Raw genomic sequence first — 14,054 nt, 5'->3', positions numbered from 1 at the left:
GGCTCGGTCTCACAAGACTGTCTCCACGGCAGGTGCCTGTCACAAGTCCCAGAGGGCCACCCTGAAGCTATAATCCAGAGGTTCCCATGACCCCCTCCTCAGGGTCCATAATTTGCTAGGACAACTCACAGAACTTGAGAAAACACTTTATGTTTACCAGTTTATTATTGTTAAAAAGAAACAACAGGCCCCAAATGGAGTCATTTGTGCTGAGCCCATGTCACCAAAGTAAGACTTAATACCTAACCTTATATTCCCAACCCCTCAGGAAACTTCAACTAGTCGACCTGGAATTACCTAGTCAGCCCTAAGTGAGGTAATCCTCTTCCATTCCCTTTAGGAGGTGACCTTGCCTGAAGTAATGCATTCTTCGCTAATAATTTTCCCCCTTTCTGCCTTTAATTAATCTTTCCTTTTGTACAGCTTAGCAGAATGCCCTTCTATTTGCTAGATGGGATACTGCCTGAATCATTAATTATTTAATAAAGCCACTTTGATCCTTAAATTTACTTAATTGTATTTTTGTTATTTAATAGTTTGATGGCAGCAGCGGGACTGAGGGAGACTTTCGACAGCTTCAAAGACAAGGAGAAACACAGGAGTGGTACCCTGTGACCTGTTTGAGTTCACTGTCTTTCTCACCGTTTCCAAGGCCCATGGGTAAGTCCCTTCTTGGTTCTCAGCTCTGCCCTCTTCGCGTGGAGCTCCTAATCTAATTGGCTTTTTCCATAGATACTTATTTGGTTGGAAACCCCAGCCCTTGGTTTTGTCCCCAGATCCCCAGTTCCACATCGGGAACTGAAGGTAATTATTGGCCAGAGTTGGGCTGGGTCTGACTTAAAAACTGGACTAATCTGGATTCAGACTAGATCTGATTTAAATGGGACTGGGTTCAGTGTGAGGCCTTGAGTGAATAAAATTTTAAGTAAAGGCTATAGCTAATGGGAATCTCAGAAACAAACAAACAAACAAAAATCACAAAATTGGTGAGCATGGGAAGAGCATTTAATAGAAGCTGTTAGAATATTCACCACCTAACCCAAAGACTCTGGTGTTAGGACAAGTTGGTCACAGAATGGGTTAGATCAACACTAGGTCACCTGCCAACCTCAAGAAAATTTCTGTGCTGTGCGGTACCCTGCAAAACGCCACACAATCCCCAACCCAGCAGCACATCCCTTTTATGTATTATTTTGGCTCTGAAAGACCCAAAACTTTCTCTTAAAAAAAAAAAAAAGGGAATCCTTAAAACCCAAAGAGTTAAGCACGCTACCTTCCTACATACCTGCTTAAGAACTATGGTCCAAGAAGCTATAAATATCTACCAAATATGGTCAAAATCTTGTTAAAGACAATCTAGAATTTTGTGTCCTGAGAACTTGCCTTGATAACCATCAGGTTGGGGGCCCCAAAATATGGCCAGACAGAAATGTGGGTTGCCCCATCTGTGGCTAGATATGGCTGGGCAGAAATGTGGGTTGAACACCATTTGGTAAGGGTCCTACCACACTGCTGCCAGCCCTCAGGGAAATCACAGTGGCCAATATGAGGAATGTTCCAGTTGGTTAATATCATTTAAGAAGTGCATTTAAACACAAGGGGTACATATTTTAATTGGTATGAAGAAGCCTCCAAAATGTTTCAAAATTCCAAAATAGCCCATTAAAAGATTCATTGCAAAAGGCTAAAATGAAAAAAGTAAGGACATAAAAGGTACCTAAAACAAAAGACTATAGGACTGATGTAATTCCTATTGCTCCGCTCTATCCTCCTTTATTCGAGTAGTTATTCTAGCAATCCTCTGTCTGAATTGCCTTTCTATGCTGGAAAGACTATTAAACAGTTACCTTTCAAAGAGCTTGGCCTGACTTTCTGCCTCCCTGGGACATGCAGGCTGTTGGTTCTTTCTTTTGGCTATCTTTGGGAGTGACTCTGGATCTTGAGAAGGCAGTACCTTTTTCACTCTCTTTGAGGATGCCTTTGGGTCCATGAAGTTGTTTAATTTTGCTAGAAATATGTACTGTTTGTCCTGGCTGAAAACTGACAAGACAGTTAAAAGAATTTTTAAGTAGCTCTGTGGTCAAAAGTTGCTCAGAGATTGGAAGCTGATATTCAGATCCTGATAGGAATTTTTTTAAAGCCTTGTCCCCTAAAGAAATTAAAGATAATGCAGTTGGATGAGTAGATCAATCCATAATATCATTTAAGCCTCAACCCAATTTCTTATGGAATTGAGAGCAACTGTCACATCTTTACAAAACTAGGAAGACAGCTCTAGAGGCAATTCAAAAGTTCACTGTTTGTTCCTTTTTATCAATCCCCAAACCTCCCCTGTTTATCTTAAAAGGCTTGTAACTTACATTGTTTCCCTCTGTCTCTGAGATGTAAATGTTGAAGCACAAACTTCGGGATGTAATTCTTATCATAAGAAAAATGAAAGAGGGGAAGATCATTTGAAACTTAGGATCAAGGAAAAAAAAAAAAACCCAACAACTTAGATCCAACTTCTTCAATAACTAGTAAAATGAAAACTATTAGGTCTCTTTGTGTTTGGCTGTGTTTATGTGTTGTAGATGTGTGGCATTTACTACCTCTGGATGGTATTACTAAAATTAATAGTTTGTAAAAGAGCTCTATTTAATTGGCTTAAGTGCTTATATAAATTTAGTATTCATAAAAATTCTTATAAATGTAATAGAGACTAACCCAAATGTTTTTCAGGTTCACATGATCTGGGAAAATATTCAGTATTAACGCTAGTTTAAGTTTGCTGGTTTAATTAAAGCAAGCATGTCTTTAGGGTTATCAATGTTAAATGTAAAACTTTTATTCTACCTGGGTTTACTAATCAAATAAGGTCCTATTATCTCTGTTACAAAATTTGTCTGCCAGAAAAATAACTTTGGATGACGGATGACTCTGTCTAATGTCCCATGAAGTTCTTCTGGGTAGCTTAACCTAAATGTTGAGAACAAGTAAATTAAATAGATAAGAGTTTCTAGGTAAACTTTCTAAGCCATTTTTCCAAATCTTTCTGATATCCTAAAACCTTAGAACTTTGCTAAGTTAAATTAAATGAGGGAAATTCATTGAATATTTAGATCATTTCTAAATGAAAGACTGAAATATAAATTACTGACATAAGTTTATTCACTTTTTTTTTTTTTTAATTAATTTATTTATTTTTATATTTTATTTATGGCTGTGTTGGGTCTTCGTTTCTGTGCGAGGGCTTTCTCCAGTTGCGGCGAGCGGGGGCCACTCTTCATCGCGGTGCGCGGGCCTCTCACTGTCGCGGCCTCTCCCGTTGCGGAGCACAGGCTCCAGACGCCGCAGGCTCAGTAGTTGTGGCTCACGGGCCTAGTTGCTCCGCGGCATGTGGGATCTTCCCAGACCAGGGCTCGAACCCGTGTCCCCTGCATTGGCAGGCAGATTCTCAACCGCTGCGCCACCAGGGAAGCCCCAGTTTATTCACTTTTTGTTTCCTTTTTTATAGAGGAATTAGACATATTTGGATCTATTAGTAAACATGTTTTGTGCCAAGCTGAGAAATTTACTATAAAAAAGCATATCTCCAGAAATTACAAAAAGTATAAATTTGCCAGGCCATAGAATGCTAATATAAAGAACAATTTACAATTGCTTACTTCTTAGCTTTCACTAAAAATTAAGGGCTTCTAAGGATTAAAAATAATTCTAATATATGTGATTGAAGCTACTAAAAATAATAAGGAAAACATTTCCATATACAAGAAAAGATATGTGTTTTCAGTAAAATAGGTATAAGGAATGGAAATGCATTTTGTTAAAGGAAAAGAAAGTAATTTTGTCCTGGCTGGGAATAAGGGAAAAAATAGGACAAAAATGAATCCAAAATGTATGTATGCAAAAAGAAAATTTGGAAGTTTGTGGAAAAGGAATATTCAAAAAAGAATTTTAGGTGTAGTCAGGACAGTCTATGAATTAAAATAAATTTAATTAAGTAAATGAGCTTTCATATCAAAATTAAGCTGGTTCAAAATTATAATTTGGTTTTCTCTCTCTTTTTTACAAAGTTTTCTTGGACTTTTGGTCTGCTTTTGATAATAACAGATTGTAAAAGATTTTTCTTTATCTTTTAAGTTACGTACCCAGAAAACAAAGATTTTGTCTTTTATCAAAATAATTTCCTGTGCTTCATGTTATCTTTATCATCAGGTCTTTGATTACTTAAGTAAACCTATCTTCTCAATATTGAAAAGAGATAAATTTTACTCAGAAGTGTATAATTTTCTTTATTTGCCTCTGAAGTCTTTGTCCCTTTGGTTAAGTGGATAACTGAGTATAGTTTCACAGTGACCTATGGTCTTATATTTGACCAAGTGTTTTAAAACCTTTTTTGACATTTTTGACAAACTTTCTAAAATTCAAATTCTAAACAATGTCTTTTTGACCTTGAACTAATTTGGGTTTTTCCAACTTAGAAAAACCCAAGTTAGAACATCTGAAAAGATTCATTCTTTCTCCTTATAGAAAGAGAGATGTTACACTAATTAGACTTATCTGGCATATTAAATTACATGAGAAGCATTGTGAAATAAGTGATGATCAACCTTAGGTTATATTATGTGGGTGAATGTTACTAATATAAGTGTTCTAGACATTGTATAAAATTCCTAAAATTCAGATATGTCCTGCCATAATGTTATGTCATAAATCTAGTTATCTTGAAATGTTATGTGTCACAGAAATAACCAAATTTTCTTGTCAATTCCATTATAATGAACTTTCATCAGATCTTTAACAATGGGCATTTTAAGCCTCTTGTCATTTACAGGCAATTATTGTTTACTATAACAATTTTGCAAAAGTGTTCCTACAAAGGTGTTTGAGCTTTAGAAAAATTCATAGAAAGTACTCTGACAGGTACTGTAGAATACAGGTTTCTGATCACTTTAAGATCATAAAACTGAACTGGGTAAAAATTTCCAGAATTAATAGAAAAACAATTCAAGCAGAGTAAGAATTAACATGGGGCTAATTGAAATGATGAAGATGATTATAATTTTTATGAATTTTGCTCGTTCTTTTATGTTTTGCTTTTCCAGATTTAAGGAAACCTTTCTCTCTTTTCTCTTAAAGCTATCAAGGATTTAGTAAGATATGCCTTTGGAAACAAAGATGAAACATTTACTTTTTCTTCCTACCTAATCCCTCTAGAATTTGGAAACTTGTTAAGTATTCTTTTCATGGCAAAAGAGTTAGTTGTTTGCTAAGTTCAGTGAGAATCTGTTCTCCTTGTAACAGAACACAGTTGGAAATATTGACTATATCAACAAGGCTTTGACTGGAGTATCAAATTTGCAAGAGATATGCATAGACTCAGATATGACCAGACAGCTTTAAGGAACTGCTTGAACTTTGGATTGGCTACTTGACCAGGAGAGATTTTTTAAGAGTTCAATCTATTATTCTTTATAAAAAGTCCTAGCAAGGCAGTCTTTAAAAAGCTTATATGATCAAGCACTAGTCTTGCTGCACTCATGTAAATAATCAGATGAGGTTTGATGCAAATAAATTAGTTTTATTTTGATTATCTTTGATTAAAAACGGGGGCAAGTGTAGGAAAAAAAAATTATTTTTGCGCCTTTTTAGGTATCAGATTTTAGTCTTTAATGGTTTTGTTATCTCCCTGTAAACTGGACTGGATCCTGAATTCTCCTAGTTTCCTCAAACATCTGGCTACAACTTTCCAAACTAATGTTTTCCAACTTTCTCCCACCCTTCTGATTTAGAATCACTAAGAACAGAGGCTACTCTTGAATCTCCTTAGAAGGGACTGTACCAGGTCCTCCTTACTACCCAGATGGCAGCCAGACTCAATCTCCAATCCCTCTCCTCTCCCCAGAGGTGGAGGGGCAAGTCTGAAAGTTCTAACCCTGTAATCCCCTGGTTGGTTTTTCTGGTGACCAGCCCTCATCCTGAAACTATCTAGGGGCCCCCAGCCTTGGATCATCTCATTAGCATACAAAAGATACTCTTACTGCCCAGGAAATTCTCAGGGTTTTAGGAGCTCTGTGCCAGGAACAGGGGACAAAGACCAAATAGTTTTTTTTAATTATATCACTGTCAGGCTTGCTGAGGGTGGACATCTTGGGAATAGAATTAGGAGCTAACTTGCAGCTCCCAGAAACTGCTATCTTAAATGTGATGCTCAACAGATGGAAGATAGTAGTAGCAGTAGTACGTATGCTCATTATTTATGATTAATGTTGACTGGATACTGCATTGATTCCTAGGGTTGCTTGTAACAAAACCATAAACTTGGCGGCTTAAAACAACAGAAATTTATTCTCTCACAGTTCTAGATACTGGAGTCTGAAATTAAGGTGTCTGGGGGTTGTGCTTCCTCTGAAGTCTCTGAGGGAGACAGTTCCTCATCTCTTCTAGCTTCTGGTGGAGTAACCTCTGCCTCTGTTTTTACATGGCCTTCTCCTCTTCTCTCCAAGTCTACCCTCGTTGTCTCTTGTCTCTTAAAAGGACACTTGTCATTGAATTTAGGGCCCATCCAGATAGTTCAGAATGATCTCCTCTCAAGATCTTTAATTTAATTACATCTGCAAAGATTCTTTTGCCAAATAAGATCACATTCACAGAACATGGACATATCTTGGGGGCCATGATTTGATCTACTATAGATATATCCTGCCCTACTCATATAATTTCAAAAGGTGGGCACAAGCCTTCCCCTTTTGCTTTACTCATTCTCAAGGCAGAGAAATTTAGACACAAGTCTGGATGAAAGCCAGTGTGGAACCAGAGCATCCCTGCAGGAGACATGAATGCAGATCCTTGTTCTTTTCTTCCTCCTCTTGACTCTCTTGCTCCAGACTTCTGTGACCAGGAAGGCCCAGGGGACAAGGGTAGAATCCATTGAAAAGTACCACAGTGCTGGCTGCTGGAGATAGATAGGAAATGATTAGGCTTTAGGTGAGAAGGGTAAAAGAAATTGAGATTCCTAAGTCCAGCGCCAATCATAAGAATGGCAGATCAGATAGAAATTTGAACGCCTCTCTGGCACTTTATCAACACTATCTCATGAAGCTTCATGGCAATACTGCATTTTGTAACTGAGACTCCAGGGACTTAAAGCAACAACTTGCCACTACTAATTGGTGGAGACAGGGCTTGAAACCAAGGCTGCCTGTCTGCAAAGTCTCTAAATCTGTCAAGCCCAGCAGGGAAATTGAATAGCATTCTGTGAAGAATGGTGATACTCAGCAGAAGTAGCCATCTATGGAGTTGTAAGGGGAAAACCTCCTAACCACAAGATATCTAGAACTGTGGGATAACCATTTCCCTTTTTCCAGAGATCTTACAAAATTAGAAAGGCCTTTTCCGGGCCTTCCCTGGTGGCGCAGTGGTTAAGAATCCGCCTGCCAACTCAGGGGACACAGGTTCGATCCCTGCTCTGGGAAGATCCCACGTGCCGCGGAGCAACTAAGCCTGTGCACCACAACTACTGAGCCTGCGCTCTAGAGCCCCCGAGCCGCAGCTACTGAGCCCGCATGCCTAGAGCCCCTGCTCCGCAACAAGAGAAGCCACTGCGCCGAAGAGTAGCCCCCGCACACCGCAACTAGAGAAAGGAAAGACCCAATGCAGCCAAAAATAAATAAATAAATAAAGATCATTCACTTATTTAAAAAAAAAAAGAAGAGCTTCCTCACTTTAAAAAAGAAAAAGAAAAAAAGAAAGGCCTTTTCCCAACTCATCCATTTCTGTCTGCAACCCCAGCTTTCTTCAGTTTTCCTATGTTCGTTAAACATAGGTACTAGGGATATCCTTTAATTTAATCCACTACAACCTCTTAAGTAACCATTATCCTTGCTTTACAGACTCTGTAGCAATAAAGATGAGCAATTTGCCTAACATTACACAAGTACTGAAAGTACAGGCCAGTATTGGGACATAGGTTGCCCAGATACCAAAGCCAATGACGGAATTGAAACTTTGGGGTTATTATTCGCTCTCTCTTCTCAGTACTACTCATTTGGCACTTGTATTTATTCTTTAGTCATATTGGAGATATATATATGGTCATCATTGATTGGTCTAAAAGTTTCTTGCAGGCAGGACATTTGTCTTACACCTCCTTCACTCTTCTGTCACGAAGATACAGAAGTTTAGAGAGATAAGTTTCTTCTATATTTATCTGGGCTGGATATCTTCTTTCTGTTCTCCAGATCCAATCTGCCTAGTATGGCAGCATTGAGGATGAGAAGTAGTCAGATCCTGGGTGTATTCTGAAGGCAGATCCAGCAGGACTGGCTGACAGTTTAGAAGTGGAGATAAAAGAGTGAAGGTCAGTTGAAGGTCAATCAACTGAAGGTATTTGTCCTGAGGAACCGTAGGAAAGGAGTGGCCCTTTACTAAGCTGAGGAGGACTGAGGGAGGAGCAGTTTGAAGGAGTCAGTAGAGGTGATAGCAGTGCTTGAGAGTGAAAAGAAGATGGGGTCAAATCACGGAGGGCCTTGAACTCTACATTCATGGCTTTGGCCTGGTTTTTGTAAAGTAATGGGCGATCAGAGAGGCGAATGACACAAAGGAAGGTAAGTCTACATCAAGGAAGATGCAATAAAATGGCAGAGAACAAAAAGCCTCTTTCATTTTCAGCATCTGTGAGCAGACTATTACCAGAGTCATGTACCTTGTATGAGAGCAAATGAGAATTTGAAAATCCAAAAAGAGAATCGACAGGATTTAGTGACTGATTAGAACTGGGGGATGAGGAAATGGGAAAAGTCAAATGGAACTCCAAGTTTTGGAGCCAATATGACTGGAAGGTATTACATTCCTGGTGGAACACAGAAGTTCTGTTACCTCAGGAGACGTGACGTTGAGTATGGCTTTTGAGCTTTTGCAGGGTGGTGACCTTGTTTTTTTCACGCAAATACATCCCAAGCACGTGATAGGAAGCCAAAAATATTTGTTAGATACTTTTAAATGATTGAATAAACAAATTAGGAGATGATGGAACAGATTGGAACTTCATGCTAGAATGGAAATGATAACAAGACACTTACTGTAAACTTAGAAAGATATTTGCAAAGTATTAGTTGAGGTCTGTAGTGTAAACCCTGACAGATGTTTCTTTTTTTCTTCTTTGTACTGCAAGTGCCTGACTTACGCTTTAGTTGCTGAGGCAACCATTTCAAAGGCAGATATCCCGAATAAACACACGGCCAGCCACATGACTAGATAAGAGCCAGACACCTCCCTGCACTGAAGCTACTTTGTCTTAGAGGTCTTGACTGATTTCAGTAGCTGACCATTGGAACCACTTGTTTTTTCTCTTCCCACACTTTAAATTCCTGCTCTTATGTTTTAAAGTGACTGATAAAGAGTGAGCCTGCAAAGCCCTGGGACCCCTACCCTAGACCCCAGTAAAAACAGGACGCCAGGCCCTCAGCTCTCTTTCTCTACCCGTGACCGCACTGTGCGGCCCCAGGTGTGCTGTGTAATTTCTAGGTCCTGTAAGCAGTGAGCCTTTATTTTTTTTTCAAAGTTTCCTGATGGTTATTGCTGAAGGGCGTCTTGAGATCATAATAAGAACCACAACAATAACATTGGTTATTGATAGGCTGAGACCAGCACACAACAAGGTCACTAAGATAGATGAAACCTCTGTGGAAAATGAAGGACGAGAACAGAAACTTGAGGTCCCCTGCCTATAGAGGCAGGAAGCAGAAGGTCCATGAAAATGAGTGAAAGAAAATAAGAGGTGGCCTCATAAACACCAAAAAAGGAGGATGTTTGAAAATAGGGACCTGTCACCTGAGCCAAACACTGCAGAGGGCAAATAGAATCCAGATTTAAATTAAAAAATCAATGGTATGGCAATTAGGAGTAGACTTGTGAACTTCAAGAAGTTTCTGGAGAATGGGCGAAGGGCTCGCTATCAGATCGGAAAAGACTCCTACCTGCCCTGAGACCTTGGTGTATCCTTAAAATCATAATTTCAATTTTAGCAAATAATTCCTCCTACAGAATGCATGCTGACAAAGAGAATTACAAAAGTCGTGCTGCAATGCTGGGTCTTTGGGACCGTCTGCTGACTTCCTCCCATTTGATCTAGACTTTGTGCCTCAGCGAAACCTCTAATGACTACATGTCATGGATATTTGGGACCTCTCTTTGATCGTTTAAACTATGATTACTGAATCCACAAATGGCAGAGGTCTTCTGTATATCAAAGGAAACCACTCTGGAGCCTCCTGATTAAGATCTAACAAGGGTTGGGTAAAGGCTTTTGCTACATGCCCAACAAATCTACTTAAGTCAGTGGTTCTTTGTCTTTAATTAGATTCCCAAGCCTTACTGTAGAAATTCTGATGTCATAGAGACCAGGACTCTGTATTTTTGATAAGGATCTCAGGTGATTGTGATGCTGGTGGTTGTTAGAACTGGTATTTGTCATATAATCAGAACTTTCCTAATGTTTATTATTTTTTAGAAAATGATGCCCTGAGAGTTGTGTCTAAGTTTCTGTTTTCTTGCTACAATTTCAATCTTAGACTAGTGATCATTCTTTCCTATGTCCTGTAGAGTTCTCTTTTTTTTTTTTTTTTTTAAATACAAGGAACTGGATTGTTTTAACTTGGCTCCAAAGCCAAGGAGAGGATTTTGAAGGAGGACACAGGGTTGCCCTGAGGACAAGGGAAAAATCTTAGGTATGAGCTCAAAGATGCGTCTCTCAAGCATGCACACCATCAGCCCAGGGTCTCGCCCTTTCACCCAGCTCCCCTTGACTACCCAGTCGCCTGTCTCATAACCAGGATGAGGATCCTCTGGGCTAACCCCAGGTATGAGGGCCCAGAAGGGCCAGAGCAGGATTTACTCCACTGTCACACAGCCCTTTTCGACTTGGGTTCATCATCTAAACCACAGGATGCAGAAAATTATTTGAGTGACTATTTTCTTAATTCCCCCAAAGATGGTGCCTAACTAACTCCATTCTAGACGCATAAGAGAGGTTAACTCATTACATACAAAGGATGTCTTTGGCCCTTTAGGGCTAGATTTTCTCAAGGAATCCTGTTGAAAAAGTCTGGAAGATATCCAGGATACAACCATACTCACTCACCCTCGTTAGGCTTCTACACTCCTTAGAAGCGAGTCCTAAGAGAACACTTGCCCTGACCCTGGCTCCCGGTGGAAAACTTCAACAGTCACTTAATTGTCATACAACTTCTAATTGAAATCAAACTAACGTCTGTAAATTGGCCCTTATATTAAAATCCTTTTTTTTTCTTTTTGCCCATGCCACGTGGCATGCGGGATCTTAGTTCCCCCACCAGGGATAGCACCTGTGACCCCTGCGGTGGAAGCGCGGAGTCTTAACCACTGCACCGCCAGGGAAGTCCCTAAAAGTCATTTTTAATTTGGCAAAGCAATATATACTAGGTTCCATTCCGTACATAAATATAAATAATGTAGAAAATGAAATTGATGTGGCCTCCTTTAAATGCCTTAGTACACATTGGAAGCTCCACCCCACAACTTTGCTGAGAGAATCATGCATTATAAAAGGCCGCATCCCACAGGTTGTGAGAAGTAGCATTTTCAGTATCGTGGAGTTCTAAGTATTGTCAAAGTTCCCTTATGATTTCTTCTGTCATCCATGAATTATTTAAATACGTATTTTAAAATTTTTTAAATGTTTGAGGGAGGTTTTTGTTACCTTTGTGTTATTGATTCTGATTTAATTTTATTGTGATCTATTAATTCTTTGTATAAGTTGTGGATACTTGCTTGATAGCCTAGAACATGCTCGATTTCCATAAATGACTCTAGTGTGCTCAAAAAATAACATGTGCATTCTTTACGCAAGATAAATATTTTTGTTGCTGGCTCTGCCAACAGGAGGGGCATTTAAAACTCCTACCAAAACTAGTCCCTTCCTGTTTCTCAGTCCAAACCGAAAAGAAATTCCTTTCTGTGCGGCAGCATGGCCCTTTCTACAAGCTTTTAAACACACCCCTTTCCACTACCCTTCTTAGTGTCCCCTATGGTCTTAACCTCTTCACATCCAACACCATCCAAGCTGCACAACTATTAGCTGTTCCAGTGAGTGTGGGAGACATTCAGTCTTTTTTCTCCCATGCTACTTTTTTCTAACTTTCTATTTCTTTATTGCATGAGTAGCACATTTTTATTCCAGAAAATTTTGGAATCACAGATAAAGCAAAAAGAAAATGAAGAATACCCGTGTTTTCACATAGGTTTCTTTATAGAGGAAAACCACTCCTAATATTTTATATACACATCCATACTTATGCATCTATGCATCCACACTTAATTATTTTCTGTAAATGGGTAATATGCATAATACTCTGAATTTATGTTACTATGCTTTATCTAGCTCTCAAAGGTTCAGAGATATCCCACTTTCACAGCCAATGTGGCACTAATAATTTGGCAGGTATACGTTCCCTTGCTAATTTCTTTCCCGTGATGTCTCAACATGACCTCAGCTTATAATGCTGCCTCAGCAGGTGGTATTTGTGTCTATTCCAAAATGCATTCTGGTTAGATGCTTATCCGCCTAAGACCTACCCCTGTTTCCCGAGATCTCATCTTTCAGATAACCGCAATCATGAGAATTTTTAAATCTAAGAAATCACACAGATTGAGGTTTTGAAGAATCGGAACAGGAAATTGAGTCCATATTCTGAAACGGGCAGCTGCCCGCTCTTGCTAATTCTTTTTGTTCTGACTTCAGGATCTCAAGACAACTGTTTAGCCTGCCCTATATGGAGCATGTGTACCAGTCACGACAACATGGGTATTTCAGTTTGCACGAATTTCTTATTTCTTATTATAAATGAACGCATTGTAGCTTTTACTTTCATCTCCTCTTTTTATTTTATTTATTTTTTATTTTTTAATTTATTTTTGGCTGCGTTGCGTCTTCACCGCTAAGCACGGGCTTTCTCTAGTTGCGCCAAGTGGGGGCTACTCTTCATCGCGGTGCACGGGCTTCTCATTGCGGTGGCTTCTCTTGTTGCGGACCCCGGGCTCTAGAGTGCAGGCTCAGTAGTTGTGGCGCACGGGCTTATTTGCTCCGTGGCGTGTGGGATCTTCCCGGACCAGGGATCGAACCCGAGTCCCCTGCATTGGCAGGAGGATTCCTAACCACTGTGCCACCAGGGAAGTCCCTCATCTCCTATTTTTAAATTGAAGCAGTCCTCAAGAGATTGATCATCTCTTATTAGCTGATAATCAACTTCCTGCACCATCAAAGCTGAGGACCATGTGACATCACTTAGGCATTTTAACATTGGTAGTAGCCTATCTGGGCTCCCAGCCAGGATGTTCCTTGAGATACATTGTGTCACTCTGTCTACAGCAATTCCTGCTAAGTTCCACTCCCAATGAAACAAAAGTTTTGCCTCATCCTTGTATTATCACTTAATACCTTATTCTTTACATTTCATTTGAATGATAGGCCAATGAATTTCAAATAACTTTTTAGTAGTACAATTTTTTCAATTAAATAAAGCATGGAATTCTCATGCTTTTGAGTTAAACTGTGTGGACGGAGGAACTTCAAAACCTTTCCCCTGTCTGCCTCCTCTTTCTTCTTCCTTTTTATTTTTTACTTTGTTTTATTTATTTATTTTTTTTATTGTGGTATAGTTGTTTTACAATGTTGTGTTAGTTTCTACTGCACAGCGAAGTGGAGTTCCCTGTGCTATACAGCAGGTTCTCATTAGTTATCTATTTTATACATATTAGTGTATATATGTTAGTCCCAATCTCCCAGTTCATCCCACCCACCCCCCTCTCCCCCCTTGGTGTCCATACATTTGTTCTCTACATCTGTGTCTCTATTTCTGCCTTCCAAACCGGTTCATCTGTACCGTTTTTCTAGATTCCACAAATACGCACTAATATACAATATTTGTTTTTCTCTTTCTGACTTACTTCACTCTATATGCCAGTCTCTAGGTCCATCCACATCTCTACAAATGACCCAATTTTGTTCCTTTTTATGGCTGAGTAATATTCCATTG

The 14,054-nt window shown here is 39.3% G+C and overlaps 1 protein-coding gene across 2 annotated transcripts in view; it reads left to right on the top strand.

Annotated features, from left to right (window-relative positions):
• The first annotated feature begins 593 nt into the window (after window positions 1-593).
• PLBD1 (phospholipase B domain containing 1) overlaps window positions 594-14,054 on the top strand; it is a 94,306-nt gene continuing 80,845 nt past the window's right edge. For both annotated transcript variants that reach the window (XM_068560639.1, XM_068560638.1), the window contains exon 1: window positions 594-660. In XM_068560639.1, the coding sequence (XP_068416740.1) occupies window positions 657-660 (4 nt within the window). In that variant the 5' untranslated portion in view covers window positions 594-656. The remainder of the gene's footprint in view (window positions 661-14,054) is intronic.

This window comes from Eschrichtius robustus, chromosome 13, assembly GCF_028021215.1.
Source record: "Eschrichtius robustus isolate mEscRob2 chromosome 13, mEscRob2.pri, whole genome shotgun sequence".
Taxonomy (NCBI): Eukaryota; Metazoa; Chordata; class Mammalia; order Artiodactyla; family Eschrichtiidae; genus Eschrichtius; species Eschrichtius robustus.
Note: the sequence above shows the minus strand (reverse complement) of the source record. Positions and strands in the feature narration are given on the sequence as shown.